The following is a 27,269-nucleotide window of genomic DNA, read 5'->3' on the forward strand; positions in this document are numbered from 1 at the left end:
TTTCCAAAGTGATTTTCCTCAAGCACAGATGTGACCAGGCCACTCACTTCTTTAATAAATTCTAATGGCTCCCTATCGTCTCTAGAAGCAAATCTAAACTAATGGCTTGGAGTCAGGAAGACCTGAGTTCAAATCCTGCCTGACTGGCTGTGTGATCCTGGGCAAGTCATTTAACCTCTGTCTGCCTCAGTTTCCTCAACTGTAAAATGAAGATAATAATATTGTAAATGTAAAATAAATGTAGGAGAAGTAATGGTGGGCAACTTGGAAAATGGCATCACATTAACAGAATAGGGGAAGTTGGAAGGAGAAGTTAAAGAAAATATAAATCATTTTCCTATAAATAAGTTCCTATTTTGAATTGGAAGTTTCTTACATTCTGAATGTAGTACTTGACACATTGTACATATTTCTTGGTTTATATACTTATTTAATGACTTAGGATTCACAGAGTTCTTTCCTTAAAACCCTGAGGTAGTACAAGCATTATTTATTATCCCCATTTTAGAGATGGTCAAGGATGTGTTTGGTTTTGAACATGTTATATATTTTAAGGTACCATGGAGATATCCAGACAGAGATGGCCTTCTGATGTTTGAAGACATGGGTCTAAAGCTCAGTGGAAAGGTGTAGGGACTGTATAAATAGAGATTTGAGAGCCAGTAATGAATGCTAGTTGAAGCCTTGGGATGAGAAAATCAAATGAAATGGTGGAGAGAAAGAAGAATAAATGCCTGAGCTTGGGTGGACAGTTACATTTAATCGTTTCAGTTCCACTTCCAATTTTATAAAGGGGGTGGAAGGAGGAAGAGGAACCAACAAAGGAGAAAGAATGATTGATTGGAGAAGTATAGGACGAGAATCACAACAGGGTCATGCCATAGGAACCAAGGGAAGGGAGAAGATAAAGGAGAGTGTGGCCAGTGATGTCATATGTTACTCAAATGTCAAAAAGGATGAGTACTGAGAAAAGGCCTTTGGATTTGATGATTCAACAGTTGAGTCTCAGGGAGCTTATATTCTGGTAGTGGGATGGCAAATCTCTATGTATGGAAATGAGCAAGAAAATACATAAAGATACTAATACTTTTGCAATTTTAATTGATTAGAACACCATGGTGCTAAGGAGGCCAAGGATTTGGGTTTAAGTCATATGCAGGCCAGTTAGCCTTGCCTTGTTCCATGACTACAAAAGGAACAAGGAAATATGGATGAGACCATGCAAATCCATCGTCCCTGCTGGTACATCAGTGGCGTCATGTGTCTTTTGTGTGAAGGACAGTTTATTGCACAAGTGTTCACCACATGTGCCAGACTGCCTATGATAGAATCTTTGACAGTCAGAGCTGGATGGGGACCTTAGATATGAGTTAGCTCTGTTCCCTCATTTTACAGATTAGGAAACTGACAGGCAGAGATGTAAAATAATTTGCCCTCTGGCTGTAAAACTGGTACTCTTTACATCAGCCTATGTGGTTTCCATGCAGTAAGAAAGTGTATGAGGGCAGGCGGGGCAAATAAGAAGTCTCCCTGGTCCAGGTGAGTTTTTAACACAGTCTTGGTAGAAAGCAGAGTCGTTGCTGGTAGGGAAAATGGGTTCTTTGAAGCTCTCTTGTTTCAGATACTGTAAGAAAGGTCAGTGTTCTTCTCTTGGGATCCTGTAGGTGTCTGTCCCCAGACAAACGAGGCTGGTCTCCAGTTTAGCTTGGTGCCTCAGTCTAAGTGCAATAGAAATGATTGGCATACCTATTGATTTGTTCAGGGCTTAAATTAAATTTTTTTGGAATAATAATAGCTGACATTTAAATAGCATTTTAAAGTTTGCAAATTGGTATCTACTGTTGTTATATCACCTTCAATTCTGAATATATAATTTCCATCTTCCCTCACAAGTGAACCATCCCTTGTAGCAAAGACTTTTTTTTTTAAGAGGGGAAAAAAAGCAATTCAGCAAAACCAACCAACGCTATCTGACAGAATATACAATATTCAACACCCCTAAGCCTCACCTTCTGGAGAAATGCATATAAATTAGATTATATTATAATAATTGATTAAACTCTTCTGGAGCTTGATAAAGGTGTGATTTTAACTGAATTAAATAGGATCTTCGATCCAGAATCTATTGTGGGTAAAGACATGGACTGGGAAACATATGTGGGAAGGAGGATCATCTCTTGTTCCCAGGAGGCAGAAGTTTAAATTCATTGCCTCTAAGAAACATTTTGCAAGGGACTTGCCTTCCCTTGAGCCTTCTTCCACCTGAGCAAGCTTCCAAGCATCTTGGAGAAAATCTCAGGATGAGCAATATACACTGGCAACCAGCAGACCTACAGGGACTTGGCTCAGCTTCAGCTTCAGGAGTGTGGAGTCAAACTGCAGCCTCTTCACGAATCCCAGATGCCAGAAATGTCTCAAGGATATTGACATCCGGCTCCTTCCTTTCTGGGTCTGACACTTGATATGAATCGGTTTCTGTTTGCTGTGCCATATCCGGGAGTTAAAACTGAGTGATGCCCAAGTGCCACTGATGTTGGCATCGACTCGACAGCCCCTGCTGGAGAAGAATCAGACAGAGGGGGCTGAAGGTTTGGGCAGACCGAGTCAGGTCTGGGTTTGTAATGGTCCTCCAAGCTGCCAGGCCCTGCAACTTAGGGAGGTGTAAAATTCATTCTGCTTCAAAGACTTCAAGAAGTTAGTTAACTCCACACTATCAGTCACCTTACGTTCATGGGATGGAACTGTGGCTGTGGCCTTAGTAGTTATCTACAGATACTCCTTGGGGTGCTTTATCACTGTGAATCACCACATGGCACAGGAGGGGATTTTACATTCTTCTTGAGGTTATTTTGAAGGCTTCATTTGGAATTTATTCTCAGAGAGGAACCAGGGGCATAGGATCACAGCAGGAGATGGGGCTAAAGGTGCAGAGCCCAGGAGAGATTGAATGATAGTCTTTAGACTGAATATTTCTCTCTTTGGATTCTTTTCTCCCCTTATATTTTTTTTTTTTTTTGCTGAGTTCTTCCCTTCGCTCCCAACCCAGTCCCCCACTGGCTTGTTACCTTGGTTGTTCTTTTGAATATATAAGCAAATGCTTTGGGCTGGGGGAGAGACTGGATGGAGGTGGTCCTAGGGATTCAGTTCCATGTTAGTCTCAAGGCTGTAGGACCAGTGTCTTTAAGATAGTATGCCCTAGGCCCATCCTGAGACTCTTGAATTTGTTCATTTCCCCAGCACTTCTACCTGGGGAGGACCCAGGCTCTTTGGTGACCCAAACCCATACTCTTGACTATGTTAAAAATGAATCTATCCCAGAGGCCGGTGTGTGTGTGGGGTGCATTGGCTGGCTATTTGGTGCTTTGTTGGATGCTAGTCATTAACCCTTGTCTGGGTTTGGAACATGGTGGAACAAGGATCAGACAGACAAGCCTCAGGATTCATTTCCATTTTTCCTCTTGTCCTGTGTGGTCTGTGTGTCTACAGTCAGTCTTTCGTCTGTATGTGGTATGTGGTGTCTCTGGCAGCTCCAACTGAGGACTCTCCTCTCTTCAGGCTGTCATTTTTTTTGGAAGCAGCTCCTGCTAAATTTATCACCCTCTTCCCATCTTTCTCCCAACCCTGTTGCCTTGAGAAAATTCTCTTCGCATCCTAAGGAAGAGGGAACACCCAGCTGGAAAACTCCCTGAGCTCCCCTTTGCCTACCCTCCATATGCCTGCCTCTTTCTCTCTCTCCGTCCTGCCCCCACCTGTCTCTCTCAGACTCGAGACAGACAGACATCACACCCCCCCCCCCCCCCCCCCCCCGCCCCCCCCCCCTCCTCCCCCCCCCCCCCGTTGCTAGTTGCCCCCCCGTCCGGCCTTCCGGCCTTCACCTTGTGCCTTGGGGAGGGGAGAGAAGGGGAGTAGGGTCCAAGGAAAACCGGAGCTGAGCCCTGAAAGTTCAGCACCACCTCCTCTGCTCCCTCCTCCCGCCATGACCCCCTCCCCCCTCCCATGCCCACCCTCCTAGGAGAGACCGGGACAATGAAAGAGGTACTTGGCCAATCGCCTTTTGGAGAAAGTTTGGTTTCTTATCCTATTTCATTAGGCTGATTGGAGCAGCTTTTACACTCGGGCAAGCTCTGTCCCTAAGGGATCCCGTGTACAATTACACTCGCTGTTGCTGCTGTGAATGCCCTATCTCCCACAGAAATGCCAACCTCCCCCCCGCCCCCCCCCCCCCCCCCGCTCCTCCTCCTTTTTTATCCAGTTGTTATCGCTTCCCTCTCTCTTTCTTTCCCCCTCCCTCCTCCCTCTCTGTCTTTTCCTCTTCTTCCTCTCTCTCTTTCTTTCTGCCCTCCTTGCAGCTCCAAGGCGGTTCCCCAACCTGGTCTACAGAACACAAACAGCTGAGAGTTTGCCTCGAGGCCCCGGGGGGAGTGTGTCACCGAGTCCCAGCTAAGGCGAAGACGCAAGCAGACGAGGGAGAACCAGCGGAAGAAAAACAAGCGAGCCAAACGCGCCAGAGGGGAGCCCCAAGAGGGAAGCCCGAGGGGTTGGCAGCCTGGCCTCCCGCCCGCCTTCGGCCGCGGACATCTCTCCGGCAGAAGGCAACGAGCTTTGGGCAAGCCCCGGCTTGGAGAGAAAGTTGTAGACACCCCCTGGACAGCTCGCCTGGTGCTTCCACCATCCCGGAGCAGGATAAAGAACTTGTCTAACTCTTTGCAGAATGCGAACTTGTTGCCAAAAGTGGGGGGAAGCGTATTAGTGGGTGAGAGAGAGACAGAGAGACAGAGAGAGAGAGACAGAGAGAGAGAGAGAGAGAGAGAGAGAGAGAGAGAGAGAGAGAGAGAGAGAGAGAGAGAGAGACAGACAGACAGACAGACAGACAGACAGACAGACAGAGACAGACAGAGAGAGAGAGAGAGAGAGACAGAGAGAGAGGTTTCTGAGAGTGTAGAGAGTGGAGGACGAGAACCCAATGCCAGCTGCCAACATTATGGAGAACCTCCAGCTGCCCGCCCTGCAGGTGCCGGGGGAGTCTCAGGGAGCCCCAGAAGTCAGCCTAGTCTGGTCCAGCTCATCCACTCCAACGCTTCGTCGTCGGAGATTCAAGATGCGCCGAATGAAGAACGTGCAAGAGCAAAGTTTGGAGGGGGGCCTGACCCCGGACTTGTCCAGCTCTTTGGCCCCTGGCAAGGAGTTCTTACAGTTACCGTCCATCGAGATAACACCATCCAGCGATGAGGACACTCCCTGGTCCAACTGCTCCACGCCCAGCGCCTCACCCCGCCGCAAACGCTTCCTCCTCCGAAAGTGGCTTCGGGTGAGAGAGCGCAAACAGTGCAGTGAGAGCAGGTATGTTCCACGAGTCACCAGATCTTTCCTTCCTCGTTCCCACCCCTTTGGTGAGAGTCCGCCAGGGTCCTGGGGAATCATAGTGGGAACATTTTGCTCACCATTCACTGTATGCTTTCCCAAGTTAATGGACAGACCGAGCTTAGGCACCCGCTCTCTCCTCTCCATCCACCCCACCATGCACACATCTCCTATTTCCTCCTCTAAGGGCAGGGGATGAGCTGTTCTGGCCAGCAAAATATTTATACAAGGTGTCCTGTTGACCCCCTGATTAATATTTGATATGATATAATACAATGTCAATTAAGCACCTGGCATGTGCCATCTACTCTGGAGGCAAATACAAAAAATGAAGACAGTCCTAGCCCTCAAAGAGTTCATTTTCTATCCGTTAGAGACACATCATGTTTATAGATAAGTAGCACAGGATATAAACAAGATAAATTCACAGCAGGCATCCTAAGGGGAAAGGAGGGGGGTCAGGAAAGGCTTTTTTGGAGGAAGTAGCACTTCATCTGAGCCCTGAAAGGAGGCCAGTTCTTCAAGGAGGAGGTGGGGAGGGAGAACATCCAAGGCATGGGTGACGGCCTGTGCTGACACACACAGATGGTCACAGGGTTTAGGGCTGAAGAGACTCAGGAAAATCACTCGGCCCAACACCGTCAGTTATAGAGGAGACTGAGGCCCCAGCTCATACTAGAGTGATTTATCCCAAGGCTCACAACTGGCAAAAAGCATTGGAGACAACGATCTGTGTCTCTTGATTCTGGGTCTGTTGCTGGTCCTAGGAACCTGCCCATTTCCCTTTGCGATATATGGGGATAGTGTAGCTGACGGCTCCCATAGACTGGGCCACAGTTAACTTAACACTGTATATGAACCTTTTAGAATTTGACATATCCCGGGTTCTGCCACAGTGAAGATCGTTTGGGCCCTATCCCCTTTTTGTGGTGTTTAAACATTCTAGTGATGTGTTGCAGATTGCATCTGCCTCCTGAGAAAGGTTTTATGTTTATGTTTTGTTTTTTACCCCAGTCTATGTTGGAGATGAAAGGCGTGTAGGAGGTAGTGATGTTGCTGCAAAACCAAGGCTGAGGCCAGGGATTCAGAGATTGTTATTTAAGGCTATGTTCTCATTGGCTGTGGAGAGGGGTATGGCGTCTCATTGGGTAGTGCAGTCTGTTCAGCTGGCCACACTAAGATACTTATCTTTTCTGGATTTGGGACTCAGGTTGTATGTATGTATATGAGGCAATTGAACAACAGTTCAGTTTACAGCCCTGCCCCCATCCTCCAGGCCCTCCTTTAATTCAGTTCCCTTCCATTCAACACGTATTTATTTAGCACCTCCTGTGTTCCCAACACCTTGTGGGAGACCCCAGAGAAGCAATAAACCCAGCTTTTGCCCTTCAGGAGAATTCAGTCTAGATGGGGAGGCAAAACATGTGTGAAGTGATGAATGAGTAATTAAGTGCTGAAGTGTGTGGCACCGACTATAATTATCTTAGGAATTCATTGTTGGCTAGAATAGTAGGGGAAGGCTTTGTAGTAGGCCTAGAACTGGTCCCTGAAGGAGGAGTGGGATCTGGATAAATGAAGGGAGAATTCATTGTGGTTTCGGCATAGATAGATAGTGAAGGGGTGGGAATAAGAAGGGCATACTAGTGGGATACCTAGGACAATAGTGGGTGGAACACTGATTTTGGAATCAGGAAGGCCTGAGTTAAAATTTTGTCTCAGCCACTCATTGCCTGTGTGACCCTGTGAAGTCACTTAACCACTCTGCCTCTCTTTCCTCATCTGTAAAATGTGGGTATTGGATTTCATGATCTCAAGCTCTGTGATTCTAATGGCCCAAAAGGAGTAGAGGATAAGAACTCCAAAGTAACTCTGTGCAATGGCCAGCTGTGGGATAATACCAACCCAGCAGGAGCTGCTCCTGAGACAGCTGTAGCCAGGATTTTCCTATAGACCCTGAGAATAGCATTAATTTCTTTGCTAGGCACACTTCTTATTGCAGGGGCAAAAGAGGCCAGAGAAGAATGAGATCAGGTTATCATGTTTGGAGCTCACCTTAAACTCAAGTAATTCTTTAAGGTTTGCCCACTCTGTTCGCTTTTTTTTTTTTTTTTGAAGGGGAGAAGGCAGGGCAATTGAGGTTAAGTGACTTGCCCAAGGTCACACAGCTAGTAAGTGTTAAGTGACTGAGGCCAAATTTGAACTCAGGTCCTCCTGACTCCAGGGCTGGTGCTCTATTCACTGCGCCACCTAACTGCCCCCACTTTGTTCTTTTTATGAGAGAAAGATGATACTTTACATTTCTCAGCACTGTAAGGTTTGCAAAGCACTTTACCTGCATTATTCCATTTATGCATACCAAAAAAAATCCCTCTTATTACAGGTGTTAATATTCTCATTTTATAGATGAGGCTTCTAGAGGTTATATGATTTGCCCATAGTCAAATAGCTAGCATCAAAAGTGTGATTTAAACATGGGCGTTGCTTATTGAAAGTTTAGTCACCTCTCCATCACATCTGCATCATGCTTCCTCTCAAATAAAATGATCAGATGAGATAATATTTGGATCACATATGCCTGGCACAAAGTAGGTGCTTAATAAATGCTTGTTCCATCTCCTCTTCCCTCTTCCTTTGCCCTTCTATGTTTATGAAAATCCATGAGAGAAGGCATTTCTAGTGAGATTTCTCCATCTCCACCAGGTAAGGAATAAAAGAAAAGGACTTGTCAAGTAAGATTGCTATGAAGATTTAAGTATAAATTTCTTGTAGAATCATACCTCTGGGTATACAGAGATAAAACTGGTGCATTCCCTGCACTTGAGGAGTCTGGGTTTATAAGAGGTACATATACTTATAGACTAAGCGGTGAAAGGGACCTCAGTATCTCCTCTAACCCTTACCCAGATCATTTAGCCCATATATATCATCCCTAGAGGGTGGTTATCCGATCTTTGCTTAAGGACCAGCAGAAAGAGCAACTCATTGGGTCCCACCCATCTACCTTGCCCTAGCCCGTTCCACTTCAGACAATTCTAATTGTTAGTACATTTTTCTTTATGTTGAACCAAAATCTACACTCTGTGTGACATTTTCTTAATTCTGACCTTCAGGGCTGAGTAGAACAAATGTAATCTTTTAACATGAAAGCCCTTCAGATATTTGAAGAACACTACTATGTCCTTGCATGTCTTTCTTTCTTCAGGCTAATCGTCTCCGGTTTCTTTAACAGATTCTCATATGGCTTGGTTTAAAATACTCATACCTTTCTGTGAATACCCTGCAGTTTATGAATGGCCCTCTTAGTCCTAAAATGTAACTCCCAGAAATGGATTATAGTACTTGGAATAATTGACTAGGACAGAGTACAAGATTATCATCTCACTTGCTCTGGATACGAGAGAGAGAGAGAAAGAGAGAGAAAGAGAGAAAGAAGAAGAAAAAGAGAGAGAGAGAGAGAGAGAGAGAGAGAGAGAGAGAGAGTGTGTTTCGGGGCAGTCCTATTTAGAGACATTGAATGATTTTTTCGCATATTCTGACTTCAAATTATGGAAATCTGAAAGGCAGCTAGTATTTTATCTTTGACACTTATGTTCAAAGTTAAAACTCAGCATCCCATTTTCTTTAAGGCTTGGGCAGAGAATGTTGTACAAGTGTCAAACAAATAATTGAATAAGTAGGATAGGTGGCACAGCGGATAGGGCACCAGGCCTGGAGTCAGGATACCTTACTATTGTGTAACCCAGGGCAAGTCACTTAGCCTCTTTTAAATGGAGACAATAATAATAGCATCTACCTCCCAGGGTTGTTGTAAGGAATGAGATAATAATTGTAAAGCAATTAGCACAGTGCCTAGTATATAGTAAGTGCTGTATAAATGTTAGCTGTTAATCAACAACATCAGTTAATCAGCAAACTCTGCCAGGTCCTTTTCTATTCATTGGGGTTCAAGGACAACAATGAAATAGTCCCTGCCATCAAGGACCCCCCCCCTCTCTATATACATTTATATATATATATATATATATATATATATATATGCCTACATATACACACATATAAAACCTATATCTAACCTATATACACACATATAAAATGTATAACCTAGACATATACAAATATACAAAATCTACACATAAACACAAAGTTGTTTGGGGGGCGGGGAGGAGCAGAGCACCAGTAGCTAGGAAGATCAGGAAAGACTTTTCATGTAGAAGTTGAGCTGAGTTTTAAAGAAAACAAGAGAAACTAAGGAGGTAGCAGTGAGGAGGAAGGGCATTCTAATGGAAAGGCTTGGAGATGGGAGACTGAGTGCCATGGGTTAGAGAAATAGCAAAAAAAAGGCCAGTTTGGCTGTACCATAGAAGGCAGGAAGGGGAGTAATGTGTAATATGACCAAAAAGGGGCTTTGAATGTTAAGTGTATTTCCTGCTTAGATATATTTCTCATGGCCCATTGTGTGTTTCTGTGCATGAGGCTCATATGTCCTTCAGCTATACCTAGAATTCTTTGTTCCTCACTACCCTGCTTGGATTTCACTACCCTTTCTGAATTTTGATCAGAAAATAACTTGGATTAGGTAGGATTAGCATACCAAGCCCAGCATGGCATCTTCCTTCTTCCCATGCCCTCTGAACCAAATATGCCTCTCTAAAGTTTATAAAAATGCCAGTCAGAGTTTTCCATAGCATTCCGTCTGGTGTGATGGGGGAGAGAAGGTGGGGTCAAGGAGAAACTGATTTTATCTGTATTGGCTTGAAGAATAAGAAAATCAGTTTGAAGAATAAGAAAATCAAGAGGGTCCTTTTACTTAGCCCAGGGTGGAAGAGAAGTGGGAGTAAGTAGGGTAGAGGGATCAGGATCAAAGGACAAATAACAACAACCACAACCACAACAGGGATGAGACACTAATGTTGGTGGCTTTTGAATGAGCCTCTTTTCTAAGGTTCTTTTTTTACCCTATTTCCTTAGGGATAAGTAGATGAATGTTTAGGACAAAGAAAATGACAAAGCTGTGATATCATGTTTCTGGGTCCCCTTATGTCAGCTTAAATGGGGTAGATGGGGTGAAAGATAACAGATGGTGGAATAAAGGTAAAACTACTCCACTTCTATTTCGATTCTAGTTTTTGTTTTCCTACTAAAGAGAAAAAGTTTTGAAACTAGGAAATATAGAACAAAAAAAAATGGTTAACTGGGAATTGCCATCCAAAATAAGTGAGGAGATAGAAAGAACATAGCAGTTACCCTTGATAACTTCAAATCCCCAAATTTTGATGAGCTCCACTCTAGAATACTAAATAAATTTGCAAGGGGTGAATCCCGAGGCATTATTGGTGATCGTAGATTGGTGATCTGAGAAAAATCACAGCAAATGGGAGAGGTGCTACAGAATTGGAGACAAAGGTTATCTTGATTTTCAAATATGGGAATCTTGACTTTGAATTCTTTCAAAATTCTAACCACTATTCTAACCAAAGTTCTAACGATTATTAAAAGTGTGGTTTGTGAGCATTTAAAAAGGGAATCATTGATCAGACTTTGTTAGTGTGAGTTTGTCTAGAATTGATCAAGCAGTGCCAGACTAATCCCATTTCCATTTATGATAGGATTACTACCCTGTTAAAGCAAGGAAATTCCTTGAAAGTATTTGACAAAATTTCTCCTGGTATCCTTATGGACAAGGTGTTCGTATAGTTAGGGGGATTTGAAGCTGTTTGAATATCTGGAACCCTGATATGGCGATTAATGAATTATTGTCAATTTGGAAGTAGGTCTTCAGTGAAGTGCCTCAGGAATTGACCCCTTTATTCAATCTTTATGGCATATGTTATACTTATCATATTTGACACACTTATCAAATTTTCAGGTGACGTAAAGACAGCAGGTTTAACAAACTATATGACAAAATCACTACCCCAAAATAACCTCACAGGCAGGGGTGGGGAACCTGTAGCCTCGAGACCACATCTGACCTTCTAGGTCCTTGGATGGGCGTTTTGACTGAGTCCAAGTTTTATGGAACACATCATTTTATTAAGGGGATTTGTTCTGTGAAGTTTTGGCTGCACTTGAGGACCCAGAGGGCCATGTGTGTCCTTGAGGCCTCCAGTTCCTCACCCCTGGGCTAGAGTAGTGGGCTAAATGAAAGAATGTGAAACTTATTAGGAAATATACAACTATATATATGCTATATACAACACTTGGGTTGAGAAAATCAGTTTTTCAAATACAGAAGTGGGAGGCCGAACTAGAGAACAACTATAGGGAAAAGTGACCTATAAGCAGGATATGAGTGAACAGGGGAACTAACAGAAAAATAACTGGTGTGATCTTAGATAACATGATTAGAAGCATAGAGTGCTGTGGGCAATTTTGCTCAACCTCCTAGTGCCCCAGGGAACTCTTTGAAGATTGTAAGTTGCCTAGCAGGTCCTGATATACATTAGTAGAGGTCCTTCACTCATTGGGAGTTTCTTATAGCAGTGAAATCACAGGCCTGGTTCTGTGTCCAAGATGATAAAGGTTTTAGTTCCACTGCATGAACTTTGCCCTGATTGTGGTTGCTAGGGAATCCTAGCAGAGGTTGGGAAGGGAAGGAAACAGGTGAAGAAGCTCCTTTATGAAGAATTCTGTGGCCATTTTCAGCCTTTAGGGGAAATATTTAAGGAACAGGAAGAAAGACTGGTATGGCACTGTTGCCTTTGGGCCGATTTGGATCCACAGTGAGAGGAACTGACCCAAGTAGATCTTGGGCAATTCCTGAAGGGTGGAGCTGTCACTTCCCTCCCACTGGTGCTGTGTGTGCTCCATTTGTCCCCAGATTAGAGGGGAAGGGAGAGGAAGCAATTGTGATGTGTTTGTATTTCTGCTCTCTCCTCCCCCACCCAGTACCTTCTGCTTACTCCGGAGGGGGAGACAGTTACAGAAGATTCAGTCTGAGCTGCTGATTATCTAAGAAAATTAGTTGAGACTGAGTCCTTTTTTCCTACAGATATATTTGAGAACATCGCAGATGTTATAGATTATCAGATATATGAGAACACTGTAAATGTTATAGTTTGTCATGCATCTAGAATACAAGAATGACATTTAAAAGAAGGATATCATCAATAAGCTGGAACAGTCAACTAGCATTTATTAAACACCTGCTATGTACCTGGTACTGTGCTAATAAGTGCTGGGGATATAAAGGCAAAAATGGTTCTTGCTTTCCAGGAGTTCACAGCTTTGTACAAACAAGATGTGTATATGTATGTGTATGTGTGTATGTATGTATATTCATGCCTGTGAACGTGTGTATGTGCATATATTTTATATATAAATAAATGTATATATACATATACATATGAGAGAGAGGAGACAGACATAGGATAGATTGGGGGTAATCTCAGCAGGAAGGCACTAAGATTAGGGAGAAATAAGAAATGCTTCCTACAGAAAGTGGGATTGTGGCTGAGACTTGAAGGAAACCAGAAGAACCAAGAGGGGAGATGGAGAGGGAGTGAATTCTAGGCATGGAGGACAGCTTGTGAAAATGCCTGGAGTGGAGAGATGGAACAGAATCCAGTGTCACTAGATCACAGAGTATGTAGGAGTAAGGTATAAGAAGACTGGAAAAATAGAAAGGTTCTAGTTTATGGATGGCTTCAAAAGCCAAACAGGATTTTATATTTGATCCTGGAGGCAATAGGGAGCCATGGTCAAACTTATGCTTTAGGAAGATCAATTTGACAGTTGAGTGGAGAATGGATTAGAGTGTGGAGAGGCTTGAGGCAGACAGACCAACCAGCAGGTCAGTTTGTTACTCTAGCCATGAGGTAATAAGGACCTGCACCAGGGTGGCTGCTGGGTGAAAGGAGAGAAGCGAGTGTATAAAAGATGTGAAGGTAGAAAGGGTATTGACATCTGATTCATATAGGGGATGAAAGAGAGTGAAGAATCAAGGAATACACTTAGGTTAAAAACTTAGAGGGGCGCCTAGGTGGCCCAGTTAATAGAGCACTGGCCCTGGAGTCAGGAGGACCTGAGTTCAAATCCAGCCTCAGACACAACACAAAAACCAGCCATGTGACCTTGGGTAAGTCAGCCCCAATTGCCCTGCCTTCCCCCCTCCAAAGAAGTGTTGGAGCTGAACTATGAAGGACATTAGGGATTCTAAGAAGGAGTAATGAAGAGGAAGTGTATTTCTGACATGGAAGACAGTTGGTGCGAAGGCGTAGAGATGGGAAATGGATGTGTGGTGAGGTAAAGAGAGACATAAGTATGATCACTTCTCAGGGATATCACAGAGTGGTTTCCTACTCCATAATGGATTGGACTAGATGGCCTTTGGAAAGCTGGGAGTCTCTGATGAGGAGTCCCAAAAGCAGTCCCTTAAAGGATCAGTGGAAGGAACTGTTGCAGTTCAATCGAGATGAAGACCTGGATCAGGGAGGATGTGATACTGTCCATTTTCAGTGTAAGGTGTATATACAGGGTGTCCTGGAGTATATGCAAGATATCCTGGAACAGACACAGGGTATCCCAAAGATACCCTGTTCGTGCAGCTTTAAGCTTTGACAAGCTGAAAGCTTCCTTAAAACTTTGAGGACACCTGGTTTTTTAGCAGTCTGTCGTCTGAAAGGGGAATCAGATGTCTTTTGCTTGGACCCTGAGAACAGGACTTGGAGCAAAGGAGGCAAGATTTAGACTCCATGACAAGAAGAACTTCCTGATGGAGCTGCCTGAGAGACAGCATGGTGTAATGGACCCCAAATCTAGAAGGCCTGGATTCAAATTCCACCTCAGACACTTATTCTCTGTGTGACTCTGAGCACATTAGTTAACCTCTCTGTGCCTCATCTTTAAAATGAAGAGCTTAGACTCCATAGCCTCTAAGGTTTCTTCCAGTTCTAATAATAACAATACCTGGCATTTATATAGTACCTACTATGTACCAGGCACTGTGCCAAGTGCTTTATTTGTCTCATTTGATCCTCAAAACAACCTTGGGAAGTAGGTGCTATTATTATTCCCATTGTACAGATGAAGAAAATGAGGTAAACAGTGGTTAAGTGACTTGCTCAAGGTCACACGGCTAGTAAAAATGTCTAAGATTGAATTTGAACTCAAGACTCCTGGCCCAGTGCTCTATCTATTGTGCCGCCTAGCTGTCTCTAAAGATGTGATCTAGATATATGCTCCTAAGTGGAATGGGTACCTTGGGAAGTAAGGGTTCCTTCCACTAGAAGTCTTTGAGGGTAGGCTAGATGACTATTTGTCAAGGCCATTATTGGAGAAAATCCTTGCCCTAGTAGGAGATGGTTGGACTAGATGACCGCTGATGTAGTCTAATTGTGACTCTTTGAATATTCGATTTTGTGCTCTTAAAACCAATGCTTGAAAACTTCCCATTCTCTCTCTCTCTCTCTCTTTTTTTTTTTTTTGGCTTTTTGGAGGGGGAAGGTAGGGCAATTGGAGTTAAGTGACTTGCCCAAGGTCACATGGCTAGTTTTTTTGTGTTAAGTGTCTGAGGCTGGATTTGAACTCAGGTCCTCCTGCCTCCAGGGCCAGTGCTCAATTCACTGTGCCACCTAGCTGCCCCAAACTTCCCATTCTCTTTAGTGATATGTTCTAGATGTAGTGGCAACTCAAAGCAAAACCCAATGGCCTGCATTCCATTTTTTTTCTGGGAGAACTCAGTGACCTGATTTGATATGATATCAGAATTGAAAGGGACCTGAGAGATCATATGGTTCAGCTTCCTAATTTTTGCAGATAAGGAAACTGACACCATCTTATGAGAAGTGACCTGCCCAAGGTCACACAGCAATTAATTGGCAGAAGGCAACCGTAGACTTTAGATACCATTATACCCTACTGAATCTAGAGTAAATGTTAAGATGCTAAAAGGTAGGAGTAACAGGTAATTGTTGAGCAAAGACAACACCAAGTATAAGGTATATAAATATAAAAATTATATTATAAAATAAGGTATGTAAATATAAAAAGTGTGTTTATACAGAATATTACCAAAGAAGGAACATAGTCAAATAAAATTTTAAATGCCTTCCATTTTAATGATTTAAAATGATTTTATTCCTATGATGGAGACAGATGTATTGAGGAAAGTCATAGCTTAAAGAAATAATTGGTTATGTGGAGTAAACTAGAAAAATCTTCCTGGAAAAAAATGGTTTTGGAAGCTTGGAATAGAGAAAAGAAAATGGGGATGGCCCTTGATGGGGCGATGGACAGTGCCTTATCTTTGGGAAACATTTTCTGTGGCTGATAGGTGTATTAAAGGAAAGCAGTAGGCGTATTAAAGGAAAGCAGTAATGATAGACCCAAGCAGACTGCCCAGTGAGAAAGAACCAATCTTCTGTGGATGTGGCTTTAAGAATAAGAAGCTGCAGAAAGAGACAAAGCTTAAACTGAGCCCTCAGTAACCCCAGAAGATACATAGAGATTAGGCTAGTTTGGGGGAGTTTGACTCTGACGGTTGCTTTGGTGGGTAGATGCCCTGAAAATGTTAAGCAGAGCTTGAGGGAACTAGATGAACAAATGGTAGTGGTGGTGGAGGTGAATCTATCCCTGTTCTCCCGCACAAGGCTAGTTTTTCCAAGATGAATTTACAAATTGCCATGCCATCCATGTCAAGGAAAGCAGCAAGTTTTCATTAAGGTCCTTGGACTCGCTAGCTGGTGAGGCATTTCCTCTCTGCATCTGAGCAGAGAATACACATGCCATCTGAGCCCAGGGCATAGTGTCATGGATCTGCATTTGTGCAAATGGAGCTATGTCCCACATCCCAAGTGAAGGAGGGGCTTACCTTCAGCATGATGGGTTAGGAACTGGGGAGGGAAGAGAAACCAGCGATATGACCATGACCATCGGAAGATCTAATTTTACCAAGAATGCCTGACATTGGGTTAGGGTTTTTGTCTAAAGGTTTGAAAGCCCTTAGTTATCATTTCTGGAATCTCCTGAAATCCCGTGAAATGGATAATCTGGTCCCTGGCATTGTTTAACTCTGATCTATAGGGAAGATAAAGTAGTCTGTCTACTACTTAAGGTCACCTAGCAAATTAGTGGGAAAATTAGGACTAGAATCCAGGCCTCCTAGTGCCCAGTCTGGTGGGTTTCTGTTGCATTCAACTCTGACTTCCCATGTTTTTGGGTGCTAGGTGACTGGAGTCTTTCTTTTAGATTCAGCTTTTTTTCCTCTCCCTTTGTCTCTGTTCCTTTCCCTACAGTGTGTCCTTGTAGTTTTTCAACCTGGCTTTTTTTCTGGGTTATGGTTTAGGGCCAGGAAGTGAGTGGGCAGAGGTGAGGGGACCACAGTAGCAATGAACAACCACATATTTCTTTTCTTTTGCAACTGTGGAAAAACAATTTTCTTGGGGGCCCAGGACTTGGGGCTGAAGTGTTTGACTGCCCTTAGCAAGTGACAGAAAGGAAAGAAGAAACAAAAATAGATCAGTGACTTTGGCCTTTGGAAATCCCTGAAGTTGTCTACTTCCCAGGCCACTGAATATTGCCTGGATGTTTTTGTTTTGCAGAATGCTAGTGGTAGGAGGGCCTGACTGTAGAAGTCATCTGCTCCAACCCCTTCATTTAACTCATAAGAAAACTCAAAGTCAGAGACTCCCAAGGTTAAAAAGCTATTTAATTGGAAGCTGAGCTCACAACAAGTGTAATGTGTTTTCCACTATACCACTGCTGGCTGGTACCTTTTCACATTCACAGTAACTCAGAGTTGTCAAGGACCTCAAAGGATGTCTGTCCAAGGGGTGGGGAAACTGAGACCTTGAGGCCCCATGTGGCCTTCTAGGTTCTTGGGTGTGGCTTTTTGATTGAGTCCAAGTTTTATAGAATAAATAATTTTATTAAGGGGAGTTGTTCTGTGAAGTCCGGATTCAGCCCAAGAGCTGCACTTGAGGACCTAGAGGGACACATGTAGCCTTGAGACCAAAAGTTCCTCAGCCCTTCATTCTAACCAATATCTGAACTAATCTCTTCTATGGTACTTGAAAATCCTCATTGGTGGTAGGCCTGCCACTCTCAGGTATAGACTGTTCCACATTTTAATTCACAGTTCTCTTGTGAGTTTTTCTTAGTCTCCCTTAAACATGTTGCTTCTCCCTGGAGAGTCGGTGTGGTGTGGTTTGCGGACCCAGGAGACTCGAGTTCAAATTTCAGTTCTGCCACTTAGTCGATGTGTGATCCTGGGCAACTCACTTAACTTCTCTGGATGTCCATTTCATCATTTTTGAAGTAGAGGTAATAGAATGATCCTACTACCTAGCTCATAAGGTTGTTGTGAGAAGAGTACTTTGTCATTATTAAAATGCCATATAAATATGAGTTGTCTTGGCCCATTGGCTGAGTCTGGGAAATAATAGAAGTTCATAGAGCTAGCAGGGACTTCATTTAGCAACCCCCTCCCCATCTTCAGATAAGGAAACTGAGGTGTAGAGAAATTAAGTGACTTTCCTAGAGTATTATGTGTTGGGGCATAATAAGCAAGGAAGGATGGCCTCCCCAAAGCAGGTGGGGCACATCAGAGTTTTCAGGGGTTCCTTCCACTTCTGCTCCCAAATTCCTTCTTTGCTCTCCTAGAAAAATTCAGTAGAACAGATTTCTCCCATAGGTCAGAGGCAGACTGGGGAGAAGTTGGGAGGGCCCTGGATGAGCCCCACTTTATGCTAATTAAATGAGATAACATTTAAAGTGCCATATTATTTCTTGTAGTAAGCCGAAATATTTGATTCTTGGGAGTCAGTTCCTATGAAGATGTCTTTGGTTTCCGGCCTTGAAGCCAGCTCTAGAGGGCATCCTTTGTTACATGAATGCATATGATAGGAGTTAACTGACCTTTCCTAAGACTTTTTGGTGCATAGATAGCAAAGCCTTTTCCAATTCTGAGCTACTTCCAGGATATGACAAATTAAGATAATGATAAGATTACTCCAGGATATGACAGATTAAGCTATTGATAAGAGTACTTGAATCTTTTTCTGCTTGATCTTTAAAAACCTTGTTCAAAGAATCATTAAGTGAAATTGATGGTTCTTCCTTGAACTACTCACATGGTCGGGTCATTTCTTATTCACATTTCCGATCATGCTTAGTGCTGGACATTGAGCAGCCCACGACAATTTCTGGCAGAGATTTAAGCTGTTTGGCCTTCTCATGACCTCCTAGGGTTTGATAGTACATACCTTCAGAGATCTTGAAAGTCCTTCTCTTGTTTCCTTATAGGACTATGTCTCTCTGACACATTAGTAAATGCTCACATTGATGTAGCATTTTATATTTCACAAAATGCTTTCCTATTTATAACAATTCCATGAGGTGGGTAATGAAAGTGAATATTAATTATTTCGCCGTTCAAGAAAGAAGTTCCCACAGAGACTTGACCCCATGGATCTGCAAGAAGAGCTAAGACTAAAGCCCAGGTCTTAGGACTGAGTGCATCCAACTAACGTTTTTCTTCTACCATGAGAAGTGCTCCTCTGTCTCCTTTCTTGGGTTCTTTTCTTCCTCTCAGTTCTTAAATATAGGTCTCTGTGGTCCTCTCCTCTCCTTTGTATTTTCTCCTTTTGGCATCCTCAGACCTTTCTAAGACTTCCCCTGTTGCTAATATGGCCACAGCTATGAAATCTCTTTTTCCTGCCCTCCACAACCCACCCCTTCCCAGGACCAGACCTGTTGGCTAAGCCTTTCTTTGTTGTTTTTTTTCCCCCCTGGACGTGGATAGCATTTTCCACCACAAGTCCTTTGAAATTGTCTTAGATCATTGCCTTGCTGAGAAGAGTTAAGTTTATCAAAATTGGTCATTGCACAATGTTGCTGTTACTGTGTACAATGTTCTCCTGGTTCTGCTCACTTCACTCAGCATCACCTCATGTAAGTCTTTTCAGGTTTTTCTGAAGTCCACGTGATCATCATTTCTTATAGAACAATAGCATTCCATTACATTTATGTACCACAACATGTTCAACCATTCCCCAGTTGATGGGCATCCCCTCAATTTCCAATTCTTGGCCACCACAAAAAGAGCTGCTATAAATATTTTTGTACATGTGGTCCTTTTCCCATTCTTATGATCTCTTTGGGATACAGACTTAGAAGTGATATTGCTGGGTCAAAGAGTATGCATAGTTTTATAGCCCTTTGGGCATAGTTCCAAATTGCTTTCCAGAATGGTTAGATCAGTTCACAACTCTACCAACAATGCATTAATGTTCCAATTTTCCCCCATCTTCTCCGACGTTGATCATTTTCCTGTTTTGTCATGTTTGGTAGCATTTCTAATAGGCTGCCCAAATGGCATCTCATGGTTTAATATGTCAGAAGCTGAGCTCTTAATCTTCCCCACCTCCTGGTTATTTTTGTTAATGATAACACCATTCTCCCAGTTCCCTATCCCCCATTACCCACATCTGTTTTCTGCTGAGGACCTCTACAATATTTCCCATGTCCATTCCCTCTTTTCCATCCTCACAGGGCCTTGTTACCTCCTTCCTTAACTAATGTCATGGTCTTGTAACTGCCTTTTCTTCTAGCTTCCAGTCTTTTCCCTGATCCAATCCATTCTATATGCCTCTGGCAGAGTAATCTTCCTAACTGACAATTCATGTCATTCATTCCATGGCTCAAAACCTTTCATGGCTTCCTACGCTTATTGAACAAAATCCAACTTCCTAACCTGTCATTCAAGATCTTCCATTATATGGCTACCACCCACTAACCTCCTTTTTCAGCTTTATTCACCCTACTTTCCTTCAAATACTCTAGTTACTAGCCAAACTGAAGTACAGTTATTCCTTCTACATTACGACTTCCCCCATCCCAGTTTCAGTATAATCACTGGTTGGCATAAGAAATTAAATGAGAATCTTTTGAGAGTTTTGTGGAGACTGTAGGAGACACACAAAGGCCAGCGGATGACACAGAAAATGTTTAGAAACTCAGAAATGCATAAAATGTATCTATAGTATTGTATAATAACAACATATTTTATATTTTAATACCATAATAATTTAGACTTCTTCTTTGGTATGAAGGGAGAGCCAAAACTTTTTACATTGATTTTCCAGATTATGGAAGGGATAATTATACTTAACTGTACTCCTAAGTTGGCCATTCCTGTTTCTGCTAATATGCTTGTGCTTAGACCCTTGGGCTTAGAATTGACTCCTCCAAATCTCTACCTGATCAATTTCTTTCTGTTCTTCAAGGCTCAACTCGGGTGTGACTTTCTGCCTGAAGCCATCCCAGATTCTACCTTCCTCTCTCCTTCTACCGGCCCTCCCAAGTGGCATCTCCCTCCTTAGACCTCCTGTGACACTGTGTAACTCCCCTACATATATGTATGTTCTGATTTATGTTTACGTAGTGTCCCTTTCATATCTTCTCAAACAGATTGTAAGCTCTTTGTGGACAGAAACCCTCATTTACAGTCAACAAGCATTTGTTAAGGTAGTATCTAGTAGTGGTAGGTGTTCAACAAATGCTTCTTGACTTATTATGTATGAAGCACTGTTCTAAGCTCTGAGGATTTAGTGCTTTGCCAGAGAGGCAAAGATAATTCTTGCCCTAAAGGAGCTTCAGATTTAATGGGTGAGACAACATACAGACAACTATATACAAGCAAGATCTATACAGGATACATCTTTATATCTCCCCTAGATAAAGAATAATGCCTTATATTCCATACATATTTATAAAGTGCTTTTCAAGTTGTGTTACTTGTCTAAGGCCTCATCCTGGACTAGTGGCACAGGTAGGATGTCTCCTGATTCTCCCTCCAGTGCCCTTTCCACTAGGATCATACATATCCAACTCCTTCATTTTGCATATGTGGAAACTGAGGCCCCAAGATCACCCAGGCACCAAGTGGCAGAGGTGCCAGTTGAGCCCTAGAGTTCTCTTGGCTCCATCTGCCCTAATAGCCAGTGCTCTGTCCTAGTCAGGATACCGTCTTCAGCCAGCAGCCCTGAGAGGATATGATGCCTTTATGAGATGATAGAAATGGTTTGGCTCTTTCTCAGGCAGGGCTTTGCTTTATTCTTCCTTATCATTACTCCATTAGGAAAGATCATCTAAGAGGCAAAAAGAACATTTGAGCCTTTAAATTAAGTCTTCTGCTCCAGGTGGGCTAAGGGGAAGCCACGGTTTGTTAAATCAATCAATCAATTAATCAAGTAATTAGAATTTATTAAATGCCTACTATGTGCCTGCCACTGTACTAAGGGACTTGAATGTTTGCTTACAATGTATCTTCCTTCTATAATAAGGTGCATCAAAAAAGCTGTATACATTTTGGTTTTTTTTTTTTGTAAATTTAATCATCTTTTAAATGTACTCTTCTAAGGAATCTGCCTGAATTCCTTTGTAAAGCTTTTTTGAAAAGGGAGTAATTGCTACCTAATCTTTATCTTTTGTTCACTCTGGTGCTTTGTCCCTGAAGGATCTCTGATTTCATCCGTTTCTCATTCAATGTAATTGTTGTACACATCTTTCCATAAACCCTTAAAGAGGAAGTACCCTAAGTGTCAGAGACTTTCCTTTATTCTTTAAGCTTTCAGGGATACCAGCAAACTACTCTTCCCATCCATCTCTTGTGTCTCATTCTTGCTCCAAGACTAGCCAACCCCCTTTTGCAGTCATATTCATCCTTGAAATTGTCTTTTGCACAACTTCCTTTGCACAAGGCCACAGGAGCTTTTTTCTAATGCTGTCCTATGATATAGATATGGCCTGGGTTATTGAAGTTTCTGTCAGTCTTTGGAGTGAAATCTCTGACATCCTCTACCATGCTGGAAAGGGTTCAAGAACAGATTTTGTGACAGGCTGTCTGTCTATTGTCCAAGGTCTGGCCTTGTTAAATGACGAGAGACTTGTCAGCGTTATTTCTCAGCTTTCCAGGCTATGTTAGGGAACAGTGAAGCAGTCTAGTTTGGCAGGAGCCTAGAGTACATGGAGATGACTCCTGAGAGATAAGGCTTGAAAAAGATAGACTGGGGTCATACGGTAGAGGGCCTGGGATACTAGCTGGCCTGAGGAATTTGGACTTTATTCAGGAAGCAGAAAGGACCAAGTGACTTTTTGAATAGGGGAGGAACATGGTTGTGTTGTAGTAGAAAGAACAGTTGCTGCATTTGTAATAAGAGGATCTAGGCTCTAGTCTTTTCTCTGGTTTTTCCTGCCTTGTAGCTTTAGATAAGTCATTTCACCTGCTTCCTCACCCATAAAATGAAATGATTAGACCAGATGATCTCAAAGGTGACTTCTATCTCCAAATCCTCTGTTTCTATTGTGAGAGTTATAATAATAATTGTCATTCACATGATATTTTAAAATTTGAAAAGCACTTTATGTATATTACGTCATTTGAGCTTTACAACAATCCTGTGGAAAAATTGATATGAAAGGCATTGTTATCCCCATTTTACAGATGAGGAGACTAAGGTTCAGAGAAGTTAAGTAACTCACCTACGATCAAAGAACTAGTAAGTGTTAGGGGCGGAATTTGAAAACAGGTCTTCTTGACTTTAGGTCCTACGCTCTTATGTTCCAGGAAGATTACTCTTTTGACCCTGTGATGAAAGGTTAGAGTGGAAACAGGAAAAACTATGTGGGGCTGTTTCAGTAGTGCAGACAAGAGATAACGAGGCCTTGAACTGAGGTGATGCTAGTTGGGATGGAAAGGAAGGGACCAGTGTGAGAAGTAAAGAGGAGGAGTCCCCGCTGGACTCGGCATCTGATTGGATGGGAGACAAGGGAGTGGTCAAAGATGTCATTAGATTTTATCTGGAGGTGACTTGGGGAATGATTGTTCCAATAACAGAAACAAAAGTCAGGAAGAATATCCAGGTTTAGGGTGGGAAGGAAGTCGTCAGGTGAAAGATCTGTTCACTTTGGGGTATATTGAGTTTGGGGCTTATTTCAGTCTTTTGTGTTCTGATACCTCCTCTTTCTTTGGGTCTGGAGTTATTAACTTTTTTGGTTAATGGACTCTTAGTAGTCTGGCAAAGCCCAGACTCCAACCTCTTAGAAGAAAAATGTTTTTAAATACCTAAAATAAAATACATGGGATTAGTAAGAAAATCAATTATATTGAAATGCAGTTGTCAAAAAATTTTTTTTTAATATAGAGATTTCACGTGAAGAACTCCTGCATTTGATGGTGAACTTCAGGACAGCAGACTGTCTTCTCTTTCCTATTCGGTGCCCCAAAGGGGTTTAGACATTCTGTGATAAGGTGGGCACTTTCCGTTTTCTAGCAGGCCACACCACAGTACAGTCATAGTGATGTGTAAACTAACTCTGGGGACAGATCCACAGGAACTTTCCAATCCCCACAACACTTTGGGGAACTGGATTTGGCTCCAAGTGGTTTTCCAGGCACTGTCCCAGGGTACTTACTACTCATCCCCTTTATAAGTAGAACTCATCCAATTCGTTTTCTGCTACAGTTTGTATGGATTTTATTTTTGGAGCCAGGGTTGCCATGATAACATCAATGCTTTATCTCTTCCACGCCCCCATCCCATCTTCCCAATCCTGGGGTAGTAGTTACTCTTTGATCTCTTGCCTTCTCTCATTGAAAATCGAAACTCACAAAGCAAGAGAATCATGATAGTAATTGTGAGCAGGCCAAGAACCCAGGAAAGGAGGAGTGTTTGAATTGACCAGAGTTGTGTTATGCAGGAAGAGATGAGATAGGGGCCCATGGTCAAAGTCTTCTTAGTACTAGTCCCTTGTGTGTTTCCTGGAACTTGATAAGATTTGCTATCTTCTTATGATGTGCTGAAGTGTCAGTTGACCTGATGCTTCCCAGCACCTTGGAGCAGGTGGGGAGGGGTAGCATGGAATTTATCAGAATTGGTTAGATACAAGGACAGCTGTTCTTTGGGGGTGCTATAACTTTTATGCCCCAGGCTCAGTGTATGTCAGAAGGCTAGAGGCTGCCAAAAAATGGCTTTTGATTATTTAGGGCAGTGACAAACCAAAGAATCATGTGGTCAGTTTCATATTCTGAGCCCCTGGGGGGAGCTTGTGGGGAGTGATGAGCGTAGAATCCTTGGCCTTGATTTCTTTTGGAGGGGAGCTTTTAATTGAAAGGGGGAGACAAGAAATGGGCAATGAACAAAATAAATCATGCATATATTAAGTGCTTACTATGTGCCAGGAACTGTACTAAGTACTAGGGATACAAAGAAGAAACAAAAATGAGTTTCCTTACCTGTAAAATAAGTAGGCTGGACTCATTTTAAGTCTTCCTCCCTCCCCATGCTAAGTCTATTATACTATGATTCTAAGGCCAGAAAGATTAAGTGACTTGACTGAAATTGTACAACTATAGTACTTAGTGACATGACCGGTCCTAGAATTCAGCTCTCTGCAGTCTCAAGTCTAGTTCTTTCCAATATGCCACACTTCATATTTATCCATCTATCTCTATCTATTTACCATATATCAAGCTATCAGCTATCGATCTGTCAACTGTTTATCTTTCTATCTCTACACACACATATATCCATACATATTTGTACATCTACAAGCATATACATATATACATGGTTTTTTTCTTTGTACTCCCAACTAGCACCTTGCACAGTTCCTTAAATATAATTTGGTACAGAAATCTCAACTAGAAAGAAAAGAGGGCTTCCTGAGTCCCAGAAAGGCTAAGTAATTTGATCATGGTCATTCAGATAGTAAATCAAAAGAGGCAGGATTTGAACCCAGGTTAATTAATTCTTTGGGTACTCACCAGGAAAGACCACAATTAGCAGTGGGAAATGGGGCAGCAATCACACTTTAATAAGGTCCAGAGGGTGTGGGGGCAAACAGCACAGAAAGTACAGAGAGACCAGTGGCAAAAGGGGTACAAGATACAGATGGGATGGGTTCAGGGGATGAAATGGTGAAGGGAGTCAGACAGTGGTGGGGAAGAGGATGGAGAGGGGGAGAGGCAGAAAGTATAACTCCTGTAACCACGGGGCACTGGAGGAGTTGGGAGTACTAAGCAGTATGATAGACGTGGAAGAATGTTGGGGGACAGGGATCAAGAGTTTGAGGTCTCATTTTTATAGGGTTTTTGGGGAAAACAGATTAACTCTTAACTATGCCAGCTTGGGTTAACGTGTCCAAATCATCTCAAGCTGTCGGTAAAACTTTATGAAGTTAACACGTCTATATCATCTAAAAGTTCTGAGCACCTTTTGGTGTTCTGGGGATGTCTGGAACTTGTCTGAGATTTACTTAGAAGAGGATCAAAAACCTTGACAACTGAGTCTGGCTATCTTCCCTTGATTCCACACATATTACCAGGATGTGATTTGGGGTTAATATAGGATACAATTTGTAAATTTTGCCCCTTTGATCTCTGGGGTAGTTTGTGTGCAACCTTTAGGTTCCCCATTGCAATCTTACTTCCTGATATTGCTCTATTACACTGGCTACTTATAAACTGATGACTTATACTGACTGGGAGTGGGATGGGCTTGTCAAAACAAGATACAATTTTAATACACTAGATTTTTCTGACTCCAACTTTAAACACCATTCACTTTATCACATCTCTCATCCTTTTATGTCCTTCGTAGATGCTTCATAAATGTTTGCTGAATTCAATTAAATAGTCTGAAAGTATATTAATTAATTAATTAATCTCATATTAAATAGGAAATTTTATGTCTGGAATGAGGGAAGTTATCGTCTTACTGTCTTCTGCCCTGGTCAGACCATGTCTGGTATGTTATTTATAATTCTAGATGTCACATTTTAGGAAGACTGCTAACAGGAGGGCAGCCAGGAGGGTGACCAGGATGGTAAGGGAAGTCAAAACTTTTATCATACAAGGATGGGTGGAAAGATTTGAGGATTTTCGGACTTAGGAAGAGATTTGAAGTTAGCCTTGAAATTTTTGAAGTGCTGTTGTTAAGCAGAAGAGATATTGGGCCTGTGATGCTTGTTTTTAGGAGGAAGAGCCATGAATAGTAGTAAGTAGTCACAGAAGGACAGATTTTGGCTTGACATAAAGAAAACAGCTAATAGTAAAGGTAATCATTGGAGATGTCCAGAAGACAAAATGGGCTACTTTAGGATTTCCTTTCCCTGGAGGTCTTTATGCAGAGGATCACTAGACCGCTTGTTAAGAATTTTGTGGAGGAGACTTACACTGAGGTATAGGTTGGACCACAGCCTTGATTACTTCATCTAGTCTAGGATTTCTTAACCTTTTTTTATGTGATGGACTCCTTGGGCAGTCTAGTGAAGCCTATGGATCCATTCCCAGAATAATGCTTCAAAATGAATGAAATAAAATACATGAGATAATAAAGAAAGCCAAAAGTTAGTTAAGATGAAGATGTACCTTCCCCCCCACCTAGATTCACAGATCCCCTGAAATCTATCCACAGATACCTTGGGGGGTGAATGGTCCTTACATTAAGAACCCCTGGACTAGATGAACTATGAGGTCCCTTCCAACTCTGAGACCCCATGATTCTAAGATAGATCTCCCCTTCCATTGGTTTACAGTGTGTTAGAGAGAAAGGATATGTACGAATAAGTATTAATTAATGCTAAGTATTAATAAAATGCTGTGGCAGGACAGAGGTGGGAAAAATTCCTTCTGGCTAGCAGGATTGGGGAAGGTTTCATAGGGTCATTCAGTCAGCAATTGTTAATTAAATGCTAACTGTGCCTGGCACTGTGCTAAGCACTGGGAATACAAAGAAAAGAAATAAAAAGCATGAATTCTAACCTCAGGGAGCTTACAATCTAATGGGAGGGGGTAGTAGGGAGAAGACATACAAAGAACATATGCACACACACACACACACACACATATATATATATATGAAGGAGGAAGAGAGAGAGAGAGAGAGAGAGAGAGAGAGAGAGAGAGA

At 42.4% G+C, this 27,269-nt stretch overlaps 1 protein-coding gene across 4 annotated transcripts in view; it reads left to right on the forward strand.

Moving 5' to 3' along the window:
- The window catches only part of GRAMD1B (GRAM domain containing 1B), a 338,159-nt gene that overhangs the window by 89,187 nt on the left and 221,703 nt on the right, over window positions 1-27,269 (forward strand). For 3 of the 4 annotated variants that reach the window (XM_069070089.1, XM_069070083.1, XM_069070084.1), the window contains exon 2: window positions 4,350-5,340. The exons of the other annotated variant lie outside the window; for it this stretch is intronic. In XM_069070089.1, the coding sequence (XP_068926190.1) occupies window positions 4,964-5,340 (377 nt within the window). In that variant the 5' untranslated portion in view covers window positions 4,350-4,963. The remainder of the gene's footprint in view (window positions 1-4,349; window positions 5,341-27,269) is intronic. 4 annotated transcript variants of the gene reach the window in all.

The sequence above is a fragment of the Petaurus breviceps genome, unplaced genomic scaffold (genome assembly GCF_028583685.1).
Source record: "Petaurus breviceps papuanus isolate PSGF00001 unplaced genomic scaffold, PetGlider_PUasm1.0 90804, whole genome shotgun sequence".
NCBI lineage: Eukaryota > Metazoa > Chordata > Mammalia > Diprotodontia > Petauridae > Petaurus > Petaurus breviceps.